The sequence below is a fragment of the Clarias gariepinus genome, chromosome 4, assembly GCF_024256425.1.
Source record: "Clarias gariepinus isolate MV-2021 ecotype Netherlands chromosome 4, CGAR_prim_01v2, whole genome shotgun sequence".
Classification (NCBI taxonomy): domain Eukaryota; kingdom Metazoa; phylum Chordata; class Actinopteri; order Siluriformes; family Clariidae; genus Clarias; species Clarias gariepinus.
Genome location: NC_071103.1, coordinates 23,561,556 through 23,579,064, shown reverse-complemented (window position 1 = coordinate 23,579,064; position 17,509 = coordinate 23,561,556). Strand labels below are relative to the sequence as shown.

The following is a 17,509-nucleotide window of genomic DNA, read 5'->3' as shown; positions in this document are numbered from 1 at the left end:
GAAAGAATTTAGTGTTAACCATTTGACACTGAGAAAAAAATATTCAAGTCCAAATCGGTCAAGACTGTTGCCAATCTTTTCAAGAGTGGACGTCCTAGCACATTCACCCCAAGGTCAATTCTCAGAGAAATACAGGAATTACATTTTAAACCCTACAGGTCTCATTGAGCATGTTAAAGTCCATGACAGCACAATCAGAAGAAGACTAAATAAGTATGGTTTGTTTGGAAGGGTTGCCAGGAGAAAGCCTCTTCTGTCTAAAAAAAAATAACAAAAGCATGACTGAGGTTCACAATACCGAGCTGAACAAAGCATAAGCCTTCTGGAACAATGCCCTGTGGAAGATGAGACCTAGCCACAGTGGTTTGGCCTTAATTTCTGGTGCCATATTTGGGGAAAACCAAACAGCATTTCAGCAAAAACACCTCATACCCATTGTTAACAATGACGGTGATGGGATGATGTTAATAAGTCAATTGTGAACTCCTCTGTATACCGGAGTATTTAAGAGGCAAATGTGAGGTTATTTGTCTGACAGCTAAAGATTGGTCAAAATTGGGTCCGGCAGCAGAACTAGGATCTAAAGGAAACAAGTAAATCTACACCAGAATGGCTGAAAAATAAAAGAATCAAGGTTTTGGAATGGATTAGTTAAAGTCCAGACTTCAACTCAAATTAATTGCTTTTGCAGGACCTCAGACAAGTGGTGAATATGTGAATTCCCAAAATACTGACCTGAACCAATGTTGTGAAAAAGGAGGGGCCAAAATTCTTAAAAAAATAAAGAGAGACTGAGGTTGCAGGTTGTGGTTCCAAAACCATATAGAACACAAGTTTTGCTTATTGCCCATGACTATGATCTTGCTGGTCAGCTTGGTGTAAGGAAGACCTACCTTCGTGTTTTAAAACATTTCTTTTGGCCTGCCATTAAGTCTGATGTTGCTAAGTACTGTCGATCCTGTCATGTTTGTCAAATGGCAGGGAAACCTAACCAGGTTATTCCCCCTGCTCCACTTCAACCAATTCCTGTTCTGGGAGAGCCTTTTGAGAGACTTTTGTTAGATTGTGTTGGTCCCCTTCCTCGAACTAAGTCTGGTAACGTGTATCTGCTAACCCTGATGTGTGCGGCTACTAGATATCCTGAAGCCATACCTCTGCGTAGCATAAAATCTCGATGCCATGGTTATATTTGTGAACAGGATGTTCACTCTTAAGGAAAGTGGTGTTACGATATTGGATTTATTTTTGTGTGTTTGGTTATGCTTGCTTTGTCTCTGTCTCTGCTGGTGGTGGGATTGGGGTCTCTTACTTGTTTTTGCAGATGCCGCCCACTTCTGCCATTGCCAGAAATCTATTGGCCTGTCCTTTGTTGGTCCCGCCTCCTCCCAGATGATTGGTCCTACAGTCAACCCAGAGGCCTACTTAAGGCCTTCAGCCCACCATGCTACAGACCTTGTTTTTGCTTACTGATTATCCAATACTTTATCCTGAATGTTATTCTGTGTATGACCCCTTTGCTATGTTCTGACTACTCTTAGACTTTCCCCTTTTGATGGTTGCTTGGTTTTGTTCGCCTATTCCGTGAATGACCCTTTTGCTTGTTTTGACTACGCCTTTGTGTTTGTGTTTACGCCCTCTTTGTTTTGTTGGTTTGATTTGTAAATACTTTTGTATATATTTGTATTTAATTCTTTATCGACTGGCTTAGTAAGGAGTCGACGCCATTTTGTTTGCCCCTTGTTTTTTCTTGGTTTGTGGTTAGTTAGGGAGTAAGGGAAAAAGCTTGTATTTCTGTTTCTTTGTTTTTGGTGCAGGTAAGTAATCACTTTTGATACTAGGTAGAGGGAATTTTGTTTATTGTTTTGGCCTTGTCGGCTTCTGAAGCTTAAGGCCACCTTTTGGGAATTTGCTTATTCACCTTTTTGTAAAATAAACACTAAGCAAACGCACTTTTGGTTTCACCCCCCTTTTTTTTTTCTTTTCACTCCTGTTACGGCCTGACCTAGACCGGGGCGTAACATAAAGTCATACAAGAAATGATTATTTAAGTTATTGCTGCTAACGGGTTACAGTATCTACAAGCTAGTGAATCTTGTGTGCACGTCATACAGTATTTCACAAGTTATTTTTCTTTCTGGCTTCATTTTTGTTAAATACATAATGGTGCAGTAAAAAAAAGTTAAATGTTTTCTAACTAAGACTTACTATGATCAGATGATTTTATTATCTTTTTATACAAAACACATAATTAAAAAAGGGGTATTAAATTTTGAACATGACCATATTTTGGGCATGTCTTCTTGTTGAGTCAAAAGGGTGTTGAAAAGTATAAATAACAAACTATCTAAAAAAAAAAAAGGGTTATAGGATTTTGCAAAAATCTACAACTCCAGCTCTTACAGTTTTGTTGAAATAGATAAATAAATTAGCCTGGAGTTATGTTTGTGGAATTTAATTATGCATCTTAAAATCAATAATATGTTAAATGAGATTTAATAAAAAATATAGCAAATGTATGCGTTAATTATAAATTTATAGTAAGTTAAAGTGAGCATCAAGAAAAAAATTATTGTTTAAGATCATAAACATTAGCAATCCAAATTATTGCCTACAACAAGTTTAGAGGATCATCAACTTCTTCCTCTAACAGTTTTAGTTTTAATTTTGGTACATGTAAATCATTTCCTGGTATCCCCCTCAGTTGTCCAATAAAGTTTAAAGCATTACAGTAACAATGTACAGTAATTTGGTTTAAACATTCTCCCAAAACCAGGTGGCTATGTGTCATTAGTTGCTCATACATGGTAATTAAAACCTTCTAAAAAAAAAAGGTTGGATCCTTGGATTACGAGCATAATTTATTACAGAAGCGGGGTCATATTTCAAAACACCCATAAACCAAATCAAATTTTCCTATAAGAAATTATGGAAACTCAAACTATTCATTCTACAGCCCAAAAAAATAAATACATAAAAATAATTCATACAAAATATAAAGTAAAACTATAACAAATTAACCTGTACTTTAGCTTTAAAAAAATCCCAACAGATAAGTGATTCTGTTTGTGCGCGCAGGCGCTGTGTGTGTGTGTGTGTGTGTACTGTATGTGAACTAAACTAAGGAGCCCCTCCCCTCTCATCTTACACAGTTACCCATCCTCCACTCTTTTCACCTACGCGCGCACACAACGGAATCACTTTTTTTTTTTTGAAAAATAAACAAGAAATCTCTCTAATGACACTCGATTAAGCAACACACTAACCGAATCACTGCTGTAAAGTAACAATAAAACAAATTAACCTGCACTTTCCTTTTAAAAAGATTCGCGACAGATCAGTGTTTCTGTGTAGAGCAGAGAATAAGAGTGTGTGTGTCTGTAAAGGCGAAAGTAGGAGGGGTCTGTATGTGTGAGTGTGTATGTGGCATGGTGTCCATTGACTCGCAGGCATACAGATAAAAAGAGCAGGTTGAGCCCTGAGCAGAGAGAGAAAATGGATTTTTAACCTCTCTACTGAGACTTGCTTTTGCTTTAGACACTCCCACACACACGTGTTATACTAAATAGTACACGCTGAACACACGCATAGAGACACAAAATAAACTGTTTTACACACACACGTGGTCACAGTGTTATAGCAAACAGTACCATGCATGGATGTTGATTATACTGGTAAGAGACCCACAGGCGCACTAAGACCCAGCAGGGGAGACGATTACCCATAATTCCGCAGAGCAAGAAAGAGAAAAACCCTTGGCTCAGTTGTGATCACGTGATGCTTGGCGTCAAAACAAGAAGCGCATGCGTGATACATGATACTCGGTACTGGTAAACCAAGACTTGTTCGTTTTTCAAGTCATAATGTATTAAAAATTTTTGCTCGTCTTCCAGAAACACTCACAAACCATGTTACTCGCAATTCAAGGCTTCACTGTATAGTGTTCTTTAAATCAAACATTTCGTTAAAACAACCTTGTTTTAATAAATAACTTGCCAAAATAAATACAATGTCATAAATGCCGTTATAATCGAGATATACACTTTTAGTTTTCCAACAAAAACAACTCTCACGCTTGTCCCTGAATCATTCCTAAGTCAGTTATATCCGAGTTCCAAATCACTATGGGTGAAATTCCTGTATTAGGACAACCTATGGCCCTGTGTGAAATAGAGTTTGTGGGAGTGAAGTATAGTCGTCACCTTTTCTAGGCCATCCTCTTTCAGGTTGACAATGTCTAAGTCAAAATCTGTCCTCAGGCCAGTTGTCTTGTTGAAACACAATCGTCCGGTCAGGCCATCCCACTGAGACTGCACACCAAGACAAAGAGAGGAAAAATGTTTCAAAACATTTATGTACTGAAGGCTCACACTCGGAGGTAAGTTAGAAAAGCAAGTACTTAGTGGGTACGGAAAGTTTTCGGACCCCTTTAAATTTTTAACTCTGTTATATTGCAGCCATTTGCTGAAATCATTTAAGTTACTTTTTTCCCCTCATTAATGTACACACAGCATTCCATATTGACAAAAAAACATAGAATTGTTGACATTTTTGCAGATTTATAAAAAAACAAACTGAAATATCACATGGGCCTAGGTATTCAGACCCTTTGCTCAGTATTTAGTAGAAGCATATTTTGATCTAATATAGCCTTTTTGAGAAAGATGAAATAAGTTTCACACCTGGATTTGGGGATCCTCTGCAGGTTGGATGGTAAACGTTGGTGAACAGCCATTTTAAGTCTTTCCAGATATACTCAATTGGGTTTATGTCAGGGCTCTGGCTGGGCCATTCAAAAACAGTCACAGTTGTTGTGAAGCCATTTCATTATTTTAGCTGTGTGCTTAGGTTCATTGTCTTGTTGGAAGTTAAACCTTCGGCCCAGTCTGAGGTCTTGAGCACTCTGGAGAAGGTTTGCGTCCAGGATATCCCTGTACTTGGCCGCATTCATATTTTCCTCGATTGAAACCAGCCATCCTGTCTCTGCAGCTAAAAAACATCCCACAGCATGATGCTGCCACCACCATGCTACCCTGTTGGGACTGTATTGGACAGGTGATGAGCAGTGCCTGGTTTTCTATACACTTACCGCTTAGTATTAAGGGCTAAAAAGTTCTATCTTGGTCTCATTAGACCAGAGAAACATATTTCTCACCATCTTGGAGTTCTTCAGGTTTCCATCTGGCCACTCTGCCATAACGCCCCGACTGGTGGAGGGCTGCAATGGTGATTGACTTTCTACAACTTTTTCCAATTTCCTGACATGCATCTCTGGAGCTCAGCCACAGTGATCTTTGGGTTCTTCTTTACCTTTCTCACCAAGGCTCTTCTCCCCCGATAGCTCAGTTTGGCCGGATGGCTCTGGTCGTCCCAAACATCTTCCATTTAAGAATTATGGAGGACACTGTGATCTTAGGAACCCTGAATGCAGCAGAATTTCTTTTTATAACCTTGGCCAGATCTGTGCCTTGTCTCTGATATGTTCAGGCAGTTCCTTTGACCTCATGATTCTCATTTGCTCTGACATCAATCAATCAATCAATCAAAATTTATTTATATAGCGCCCTACAACAACCAAAAGGTGCCCAGGGCGCTTTCCAGTATAAAAACAAAAAACATAAAACACAACAATCAGAAACAGGACAATATGCATAAAAACAGCTATCAAATTATTAGCTACATATCAAAAGCAAGTCTAAAAAGATGCATTGTGAGCTGTAAGATCTTATATAGACAGGTGTGTAACTTTTCTAATCAAGTCCAATCAGTATAATTAAACCCAGCTGGACTCAAATGAAGGTGCAGAACCAGCTCAAAGATGATCAGAAAAAAACAGACAGCACCTGAGTTAAATATATGAGTGTCACAGCAAAGGGTCCGAATACTTAGGCCCATGTGTTATTTCAGTTTTTCTTTTTTAATAAATCTGCAAAAATGGCAACAATTCTGTGTTTTTCTGTCAATATGGGGTGCTACCGTATGTGTCCATTAATGAGGAAAAAATGAACCTATATGATTTTAGCAAATGGCTGCAATATAACAAAGAGTGTAAAATTTAAGGGGATCTAAATACTTTACTTTTCTAAACACTGTACATGACCTTTTTAATTGCAGTTTATAGATTTCAGTATTTAAGGACAAAACAGGAAAAAAGTACATGGCAATTCTTAACCACTTCCTCCATTGCTAAAACAAACACACACTCATTCAAACCGGTGACTGGGCCCAGAATGGCCTTGTTTTAAAAATGGTGAGACTTTATCGAGACATTTATTATGACTGATTCGAGTAGATATGCCATTCTCCACACTGAAAGTGACTAGATCTCATTTTAGTTTCTTTTACACACAGAGCAGTGCTCTACAATTCTAATCTGCTTATTATGAGTCACAATCACACTGAGTCTCTTGTGAGTCAAAATAAGAGCTGATTATACCATTCTCCTTGTAAGCAGAATGCACAATGATGGGTTCATCATGAAAGTAGGACACAAACCCTGACACACACTGATTTTGTTACAATCATTCAAGGTGAAGGAGAAAGGCATTTAAAAAAATCCAATGAACTTGTTCTATTCTGGCATGCTTTTTCAGGTGCAAACAAAAAGCCACTGATGACAAAAAATATTTAAATTAAAAATACTTAAATATCTGTACCCTAAACCAATAGTGCCACCAATTCAGAATCTGGTTTTATGTCAAACTCCCTTAAAAAACGTACTTGAAACATTTCTAAAACATTGAACAATTTAAGAATTGTATCTACATACAGTATCTTATGCAGACCTGAATGGGAATACTAGTGAACAGGAATGAGGGTTGCAGTGCCCCTTTGCTTGTAGTCATTACCTCCTTAATAAAGCTCATGAAGCGCCCGCCGAACCTCCAGGGCTTGTGGCGGTGACACTGCAGTGAGTTGACTGTCATCTGTGGTGCATGCTGGTAGGAGACGGACACAATGTGGACCGCATCATATGTCAGAGCAGCATCTGTCTGAAATAAAGCAGGACACTATTTCAGCTGACATGAGCAGGAACAACAGAATATGTGGACAAACATTACACCTGTGTTTTTGCACCATTAGCAAAGGTGCATCAATAACATGTCAGGAGAAAATGGAAAGCAGATATTCTGGTATGCACGGATATTTCAGCAGTTCAATACACATCAGCTGGTGTTTTTTTTTTTTTTTTTTTTTTTTTTTTGAATGTCACAGCCTCCTGTGCACCTTCCTGTGCTGTGTTTGAATGAACTGGAACTGTCCTGTTTGTCAAAAGGATATTAAAGGTACACTGCCTTAACATTTATAGTAAGATCATAAGGGATTTCACTCTTATAGCATTTTCAGAGTAATTAAGTGCTTGTGCTATTAATAGAAAATGCAGTGCAGAAAATAATAAGCATTTTGCATTTGTCAGACCTTTAAGAAAACAGCATGTGTGTATTTAGACATATGTGCAATATGGTAATAAAAAATCCAAAAAGGAAACATACAGTGATCAGTCATAACAATAAAACCCAAAACATTATACCCAATATTGTGTAGGGTTACCTTGTGCTGCTGGAGCAACCTTTGCCTTAGGGCATGGTTCCACAGGAACCATGAGTATCTTTTGGTGTGTGGCACTGGGACATAAACGGCAGATCCCTAATGAGATCTGGGTAATCTGGAGGCTGGTTCAGCAACTTTTAACTTTTTGCCTGCTACGCCCAACATGCAGCAGGCTGTGATGATGTGTTCTGATACCATTCTGATCTCCAGCATGCTGTGCTGATTATTTGTTATTATTATTATTTCATATATTATTTGCCATAAATATGGTTTTCTCAGTGGTTTCAAAGCCAATTAATAATCTTTCCTTAATGAATATACATCACCAGAAATCTACAAATTATTTAACCTGGCAGCCTTAAATTATTATACTATATATAACATTTTCCTGATATTTTTTTTATTAGAGACAATAACTTGTCTTGCACATCCCAAATTTCCAAAAAAATTTATATATTGACTATATAATACATCAAAGGGATCAAAATAAATGAAAACATTGTTTATAGTCCAATGGCTTAAGCATGACTGTGCACATTTACATATTTTATATTTCCCATGTGGTATGTAGTGTTGCAAATAAAAAAAGACAAAATCAAGCATACCGTCATAATTCCTTCCAGCAGGCCAGAGTCAGGTTTTGGAGGGATTTGCTTTTCTGTGGACCATTTCTCCACAATAGAAGCTACTTGAGGATTATCCACATTCAGGATGCGAAAACCTGTAATGTTGACACCACAGAAACGGTACGGCTCTAGATTGATGGCCATAAGGTCCTAAGGAAGGGGGGCGGGGTAGGGGGTGGGGACAGAAAGAAAAGAAAAGGAAGAGAAAACCTTTACCCAGGGTTGAATTGAACATTGTTGCTGGTGGGGAAAATGCTGCTTGACTCTTTGTCTCGTAATAAAAGAAGGTGATATAGGGAGGGTGAAAAGATAGGCAGAGGGAAAATGAAGGACAGTGAGGATAATGCTGTATTTTTGGGCTTCTAGGATACAGAGAATGAGGGAGTATAGGTTGCACTCACCTCAGTGTATGATATCAGAGACAACAGTCAGCCTCCCAATAGCTCATTGAAACAGTTATTTCCTCAATAATACTGTGTTCATTGTTTTGGTGCTGTGCACCCAACCATAAGCACACTACCTGATACTAAAATGGATCGCAGTGTCTTTGGATTCAAAGCCTTTTTCACATCATAAATAAAGGATTGAAATTTCACATCCCAAAGCAATGATGTGCAACTAAACCTTTAAAATGAAACTACTCTTATAAGAAAATTAGGCAGTCCATCTTATTAGTGGTGCTTGCAAAGCATCACTATTGTTATCTTGCAGGCTTATTAGTGGTGCTTGCAAAGCATCACTACTATTCTCTTGCAAACTTATTATTATTATTTTTATTTTTATTCTTCTTCTTCCGTACAAAAGTTTGGCGCGTAACTAGTCCCGCACCGTTTGTCGTAGACCCCTGAGTGAGGTGTCAAATCGTGCGGCTTATACGGGAATGGGGTGCTATGACTTTTCTAAGGGGTGGGCGGTTAATTGCCCCCGCAGGGGGCAATTAACCGCCCCAAAAATCCCATTGACTTAACATGGAGACCAACTTTGACAGATTGTAGCGCAGAGAGTGAATTTTGTAGAGACGTCAGATTTACCACATTTGAAGAGGTTTGCAGCCTGTGTCAGAAGATACCCGGCACAGGGGGATAAGTTCGACCCCCGGGGCAAGAGAGGTCCCCAAAGTTGCCCCATAGAATTTGAATAGGGAATTTGGTGACTTTGCCCATTGACTTATAATGGGAATTTAAAAAAATTACCAGTGCGGCACCGTTCGTCGTAGACCCATGAATGAGGTGTCAACCCGGGCGGCTTATTCGGGAGTAGGGTGCTTTGACTGTTTAAAGGGGTGGGTGGTTAATTGCCCCCGCAGGGGGCAATTAACCACCCACAGACTTAACACTGACAACAACTTTGACTGAGTCCCGCACCGTTCGTCGTAGACTCATGAATGAGGTGTCAAACTGTGCGGCTTATTCGGGAGTAGGGTGCTCTGACTGTTCGAAGGGGTGGGTGGTTAATTGCCCCCGCAGGGGGCAATTAACCACCCACAGACTTAACATTGAGACCAACTTTGACCGAGTACCATGAGTGAGGTGTCAAACCGTGCGGCCCATTTTCGGGAACAGGGTGCTGTGACTTTTCTTAGGGGTGGGTGGTTAATTGCCCCCGCAGGGGGCAATTAACCGCCCACAGACTTAACACTGAGAACAACTTTGACTGAGTCTTGCACCGTTCGTCGTAGACCCATGAATGAGGTGTCAAACCATGCGGCTTATTCGGGAGTAGGGTGCTCTGACTGTTCGAAGGGGTGGGTGGTTAATTGCCCCCGCAGGGGGCAATTAACCACCCACAGACTTAACATTGAGACCAACTTTGACCGAGTACCATGAGTGAGGTGTCAAACCGTGCGGCCCATCTTCGGGAACGGGGTGCTGTGACTTTTCTAAGGGGTGTGTGGTTAATTGCCCCCGCAGGGGGCAATTAACCACACACACACTTAACATTGATTTAACTGTGGAACCGACTGTCGTAGAGACACTCTTTTGCATATATCATCATGCTCATAAGCCACGCCCCCTAGCACCCTCATTAGCATGCTGTTAGCATGATGCTAACGCGATTAGCATTTTGCTGGCATGATGCTAACAAAATTAGCATCTTGCTAGCGGTATGCTAATTTCATCAGCACATCGCTAGCATGATGCTAACGCTATTAGCATGTCGCTAGCATTATGCTAACTTTTCGCTAATAACATGTATAGAATGTTCCTAGCATCATGCTAGTGTGATTAGCATGGTGCTAGCTTGATGCTAGCTATATTAGCATGTTGCTATCAAGATCCCATTGTCGTGGAGATATGGACGGCCAGAGTTTCGCCACGGCAAGCACCACTCACATTTTCTTCAGGAAATGTACCTCTCTAGTTATTATAGTTCTTCTTCCGCCTAAAATTTTAAACCGTTTCTCGTCCCGCAGTTTTGAGAAAACCCACACGTATGTTACATCATTTCGTGCGGCCCGATCGGGAATGGTGTGCTATGACTTTTCTAAGGGGTTGGCGGTTAATTGCCCCCGCAGGGGGCAATTAACCGGCCAAAAAATCCCATTGACTTAACATTGGAGCCAAATTTGACGGCCTGTAGCGCAAAGAGGGAATTTTGTAGAAATGTGAAATTTATCACATGTGAAGATGTTTGCAGCCTGTGTCAGAAGATACAATGCACAAGGGTATAAGTTTTACCCCCGGGGCAAGAGAGGTCCCCAAAGTTGCCCCATTGACTTATAATGGGGATTTTGGCGATGAACTAGTCCCGCACCGTTTATCATAGACCCATGAGTGAGGTGTTAAAGCGTGCAGAATATTCTGGAATAGTTTTCTATGACTTTACTAAGGGGTGGGCGGTTAATTGCCCCCGCAGGGGGCAATTAACAGGCCCCATTGACTTATAATGGGGATTTTGGCGATTAACTAGTCCCGCACCGTTCGTCGTAGACCCATGAATGAGGTGTCAAACCGTGCGCCTTATTCGGGAAAGGGGTGCTGTGACTTTTCTTAGGGGTGGGTGGTTAATTGCCCCCGCAGGGGGCAATTAACCACTCACAGACTTAACACTGAGACCAACTTTGCCCGAGTCCCATGAGTGAGGTGTCAAACCGTGCGCCTTATTCGGGGATGGGGTGCTGTGACTTTTCTTAGGGGTGGGTGGTTAATTGCCCCCGCAGGGGGCAATTAACCACTCACAGACTTAACATTGAGATCAACTATGGATCCCACTGGAGTAGAGACAGGGGGGAGGGCTCATTTAAGTCAGGCAACCAATCAGTCTTTCAGGTTGATCATGATGCTTTTAAGCCACGCCCCCTAGCATGCTGTTAGCATGATGCTAAGACGATTAGCATGTTGCTAGCATTATGCTAGCAAAATTAGCATGTTGCTAGCCTCCTGATAATTATATCAGCACGTCGCTAGCATGATGCTAACGCTATTAGCATGTCGCTAGCATTATGCTAACTGTAGTAGCATTTCGCTAAAAACATGTGTAGAATGTTCCTAGCATGATGCTAGTGTGATTAGCATGTTGCTATCATGACCTTTAGCCGATTAGCATGTCGCTAGCACTGATTAGAAGTGACCATGCATGCGCATAGACACACTTTAAAATTTCTTCAGGAATTTTCGCTCTCTAGTATTACATATACCATCCACTTTTTTCTTCCGCCTAAAACTTTGAACCGTTTCACACCCCGCAGTTTTGAGAAAACCCCCACGTATGTTATATCGTTGCGAGCGGCTCGGTCGGGAATGGTGTGCTATGACTTTTGGTACGGATCCATCGCACGGTTTTCCCGAAATTCCCAAATAACCACCCCATTTTTCCTCCATTCATTTCAATGGGAAATGGCCCGAAAAAGGGTGAAAACATGGGTCGCTTTGAAAGCTTACCGTTCGGCCATAATTTGTCATAGAAACATCATTCAAAGTTTAAACGGGTCACAAGACTTTGGACTTTTACGGATTGGGTCCATGTTTTGATAACTTACACGGTTGCTTCACGAGAGCAGCTTAAGTTTGATGAAAATTTTGATTTTCCACCATGCGTGCCACTGTCAACTGCCATATTCACAGAGTGTGAATCGGAGGGTGTCTTTACACTGTCGCCACGTCAATATAATACACTCTTCGGGCATGAGGATTCAATATGTCGTAGTCAGGAAGTTCCTGCCACTCACGGTGAAAGAATTTTTGCGATCGGACCTACGGTTCTCTGTTGGGAAGCGTTTGTTTGAGAGCTTAATTATAGTTTGCGGTTCTCTGTGTCTGTCACAGAGGAGTGTGCGTGCGCATGCACGACCCATCCCCCCCTCCCCACACACACCACCACCACCCCCCTCCTCCACCCACCTCCCCCACTGACAGGAGTTATACAGGCACTGAATAATAGCGACACTGATTAGAAGTGACCCGGCATGCGCATAGACACACTTTAAAATTTCTTCAGGAATTTTCGCTCTCTAGTTTTTATTATTATTATTCTTCCGGACAAAAGTTCGGCGCGTAACTAGTCCCGCACCGTTTGTCGTAGACCCATGAATGAGGTGTCAAATCGTGCGGCCTAATCGGGAATGGGGTGCTATGACTTTTCTAAGGGGTGGGTGGTTAATTGCCCCCGCAGGGGGCAATTAACCGCCCCGAAAAGTCCCATAGACTTAACATTGAGGCCAACTTTGACGGCTTGTAGCGCAGAGAGGGGATTTTGTAGAAACGTGAAATTTACAACATTTGAAGAGGTTTGCAACCTGTGTCAGAAGATAACCCGCACAAGGGGATACGTTCGACCCCCGGGGCAAGAGGGGTCCCCAAAGTTGCCCCATAGAATTTGAATGGGGATTTTGGCAACTTTGCCCATTGACTTATAATGGGAATTTTAAAAAATTACTAGTGCCGCACCGTTCGTCGTAGACCCATGAATGAGGTGTCAACCCGTGCGGCTTATTCGGGAGTAGGGTGCTTTGACTGTTTGAAGGGGTGGGTGGTTAATTGCCCCCGCAGGGGGCAATTAACCACCCACAGACTTAACACTGAGAACAACTTTGACTGAGTCTTGCACCGTTCGTCGTAGACCCATGAATGAGGTGTCAAACCGTGCAGCTTATTCGGGAGTGGGGTGCTTTGACTGTTGGAAGGGGTGGGTGGTTAATTGCCCCCGCAGGGGGCAATTAACCACCCACAGACTTAACACTGAGAACAACTTTGACTGAGTCTTGCACCGTTCGTCGTAGACCCATGAATGAGGTGTCAAACCGTGCGGCTTATTCGGGAGTAGGGTGCTCTGACTGGTGAAAGGGGTGGGTGGTTAATTGCCCCCGCAGGGGGCAATTAACCACCCACAGACTTAACATTGAGTCCAACTTTGACTGAGTCCCATGAGTGAGGTGTCAAACCGTGCGGCCCATCTTCGGGAACGGGGTGCTGTGACTTTTCTAAGGGGTGGGTGGTTAATTGCCCCCGCAGGGGGCAATTAACCACCCACAGACTTAAAATTGATTTAACTGTGGAACCGACTGTCGTAGAGACACACTTTTGCATTTATCATCATGCTCATAAGCCACGCCCCCTAGCACCCTCATTAGCATGCTGTTAGCATGATGCTAACCCGATTAGCATTTTGCTAGCATGATGCTAACAAAATTAGCATCTTGCTAGTGTTATGCTAATTTCATCAGCACATCGTTAGCATGATGCTAACGCTATTAGCATGTCGCTAGCATTATGCTAACTTTTCGCTAATAACATGTATAGAATGTTCCTAGCATCATGCTAGTGTAATTAGCATGATGTTTAGCTGATTAGCATGGTGCTATCTTGATGCTAGCTATATTAGCATGTTGCTATCAAGATCCCATTGTCGTAGAGATATGGAGGGCCAGAGTTTCGCCACGGCAAGCACCACTCACATTTTCTTCAGGAAATGTACCTCTCTAGTTATTATTATTTTTTTTCTTCTTATTCTTCTTCTTCCGTATGAAAGTTTGGCGCGTAACTAGTCTCGCACCGTTTGTCGTAGACCCATGAGTGAGGTGTCAAATCGTGCGGCCTATACGGGAATGGGGTGCTATGACTTTTCTAAGGGGTGGGCGGTTAATTGCCCCCGCAGGGGGCAATTAACCGCCCAAAAAATCCCATCGACTTAACATTGAGACCAACTTTGACGAATTATAGCGCAGAGAGTGAATTTTGTAGAGACGTCAGATTTACCACATTTGAAGAGGTTTGCAGCCTGTGTCAGAAGATACCCGGCACAGGGGGATAAGTTCGACCCCCGGGGCAAGAGAGGTCCCCAAAGTTGCCCCATAGAATTTGAATGGGGATTTTGGCGACTTTGCCCATTGACTTATAATGGGGATTTAAAAAAATTACTAGTGCCGCACCGTTCGTCGTAGACCCATGAATCAGGTGTCTACCCGTGCGGCTTATTCGGGAGTAGGGTGCTTTGACTGTTCAAAGGGGTGGGTGGTTAATTGCCCCCGCAGGGGGCAATTAACCACCTACAGACTTAACACTGAGAACAACTTTGACTGAGTCTTGCACCGTTCGTCGTAGACCCATGAATGAGGTGTCAAACCGTGCGGCTCATTCGGGAGTAGGGTACTCTCACTTTTGAAAGGGGTGGGTGGTTAATTGCCCCCGCAGGGGGCAATTAACCACCTACAGACTTAACACTGACAACAACTTTGACTGAGGCCCGCACCGTTCGTCGTAGACCCATGAATGAGGTGTCAAACCGTGCGGCTTATTCGGGAGTAGGGTGCTCTGACTGTTCGAAGGGGTGGGTGGTTAATTGCCCCCGCAGGGGGCAATTAACCACCCACAGAATTAACATTGAGACCAACTTTGACCGAGTACCATGAGTGAGGTGTTAAACTGTGCGGCCCATTTTCGGGAACAGGATGCTGTGACTTTTCTGAGGGGTGGGTAGACCCATGAATGAGGTGTCAAACCGTGCGGCTCATTCGGGAGTAGGGTACTCTCACTTTTGAAAGGGGTTAACATTGTGACTTAACATTGTGACTTAACATTGTGACCAACTTTGACTGAGTCCCATGAGTGAGGTGTCAAACCGTGCGGCCCATCTTCGGGAACGGGGTGCTGTGACTTTTCTAAAGGGGTGGGCGGTTAATTGCCCCCGCAGGGGGCAATTAACCACCTACAGACTTAACATTGACTTAACTGTGGAACCGACTGTCGTAGAGACATTCTTTTGCATTTATCATCATGCTCATAAGCCACGCCTCCTAGCACCCTCATTAGCATGCTGTTAGCATGATGCTAACGCGATTAGCATTTTGCTAGCATGATGCTAACAAAATTAGCATCTTGCTAGCATTATGCTAATTTCATCAGCACATCGCTAGCATGATGCTAACGCTATTAGCATGTCGCTAGCATTATGCTAACTTTTCGCTAATAACATGTATAGAATGTTCCTAGCATCATGCTAGTGTAATTAGCATGATGTTTAGCTGATTAGCATGGTGCTAGCTTGATGCTAGCTATATTAGCATGTTGCTATCAATATCCCATTGTCGTAAAGATATGGAGGGCCAGAGTTTCGCCACGGCAAGCACCACTCACATTTTCTTCAGGAAATGTACCTCTCTAGTTTATTTTATTATTTTAATAATGTAAAAATTTCCATTTCACATTCTATAAACAGCTGAATTTCAATAATCAACTTAGCCAGTCAGCATACTTAAATAATTATAGAACAAACATAATAGTGCTGCTGCCTCACAGCACCAGGGATCATAGTTCTCGGGTTACTGTCTATTAGGGGTTTTATGTAATCTTGCTGTGAATGAGTTTATGTCAGGTAATGTTAAATAATTTATTTATTAAGTAATGAATTGATTAATTTATTCATATATTTAGTTATTTATTTAATTATTTATATTTAACAAAATTTATGAGCCTTTTTGGCCAAACCATGGCTTCAAAACATTACATTGTAAGCCATCACTTTTTCGTACCATTTCACCCCATGCATGCGCTTGCAACACCTTAAATTTATATGTATTTATATTACTTCCATTAGTGTTAACATTCTTGAAAGATTTTATAATGTAATTGTCAAATGTTTTTAGTTTTTCTTAATTGATTTAACATGTTTCTTAAGGTAGACTTGTACTCACCAAGACCTCCATGCCATTGCATTTTTATTTTTGTCACAATAGAGGGTGTTGATTCCCATTACTTGCTTATAAAATAACATAACAGGAGAAGATATGCATTCAGTCATCACTCATCAGTCATCATGGAATTATGGCCATTTAGTAAAAATAGTTTGTATATGTTACACTGAGTCCTACTTTTAACTATATATAGGTACTTTGTTATTTGTGAGCCATCTCAAGCGAAATGATTAGTTAAAAAAATATATATATAAACATGTCTAAATAATGATGTTTTAATGAGAAATACATTTTATATAATAATAATAATAATAATAATACTATAATGAGCTTTACATAAAAAGTTTTCTTAAATCTGACTCAACACTTCAAGATGAAGCTGCAACACTTATCACTCTTGGGGCAAGGGTAAAAAAGTCACATCTTCTCAAAAAAAAGAAGCTATTAGTCCTGAATGTAGCTCTGTTGACTTTTCACGGTCTGATACATTAGAAGCTTTCTCCTTGCAGATGATAAAATAGAAACATTAAAAACAAATTCCAGTAATGTGTAGCTGTGTTGCCATAGAAACTATAATGTTCTTCTATCAGTTTAATCAATATCTATTTAGGAAATAAATTCTAGTCCCTGACTGAAATCATAAATGGATGTCAAGTTAGTCTATTATGCTTTGTATTATAATATTCTATTCTTACACAGTACAAATTTTTCCTAGTGTCTGTCTTTTAAATGCAGTCTTTTATATCTCAGGGTTATAAGCCCATACATAAAAATGCAGTTATAGAGCTAGGAGAGCGAGCTAGCTGATGGATAATTGAAAGTTTTGTGGGATGGATGGACAGACGGACAGACAGACAGACAGATAGATGACAGTCGCAGCTGACATTAATAATATTAATAATATAATATGGTACCTAAGACGATATACTATAAAGTCTTAGGCACCTTATTACATATATAAGGAGTAAGTATAACAGAGTTACCAGAGGAACTCACATTCTCCAGCAGGCTCCTAACAGCTCCTAACAGCTGTTTTCTTATAAAACTGCACAAGCCTGTGTCTAAAACTCCCGATTTTAAGCAATGAGTTTTCACTCCAAATATCAACTGTTTATTTTATTACTCTTTATTGCCTTTTATAGAAGTTTCTTTTATGCAAAAATATATTAGGGTTAATCCCCAGAGGGCGCCAAAATGCCCACTGATG

The 17,509-nt window shown here is 41.0% G+C and overlaps 1 protein-coding gene across 1 annotated transcript in view; it reads right to left on the bottom strand.

Annotated features, from left to right (window-relative positions):
* grik3 (glutamate ionotropic receptor kainate type subunit 3) overlaps positions 1–17,509 on the bottom strand; it is a 142,979-nt gene that overhangs the window by 48,560 nt on the left and 76,910 nt on the right. The window contains exons 6-8 of the mRNA XM_053494552.1: positions 8,154–8,324; positions 6,846–6,989; positions 4,200–4,307 (exon numbers count right to left, since the gene is read on the bottom strand). Of these exons, the coding sequence (XP_053350527.1) occupies positions 4,200–4,307; positions 6,846–6,989; positions 8,154–8,324 (423 nt within the window). The remainder of the gene's footprint in view (positions 1–4,199; positions 4,308–6,845; positions 6,990–8,153; positions 8,325–17,509) is intronic.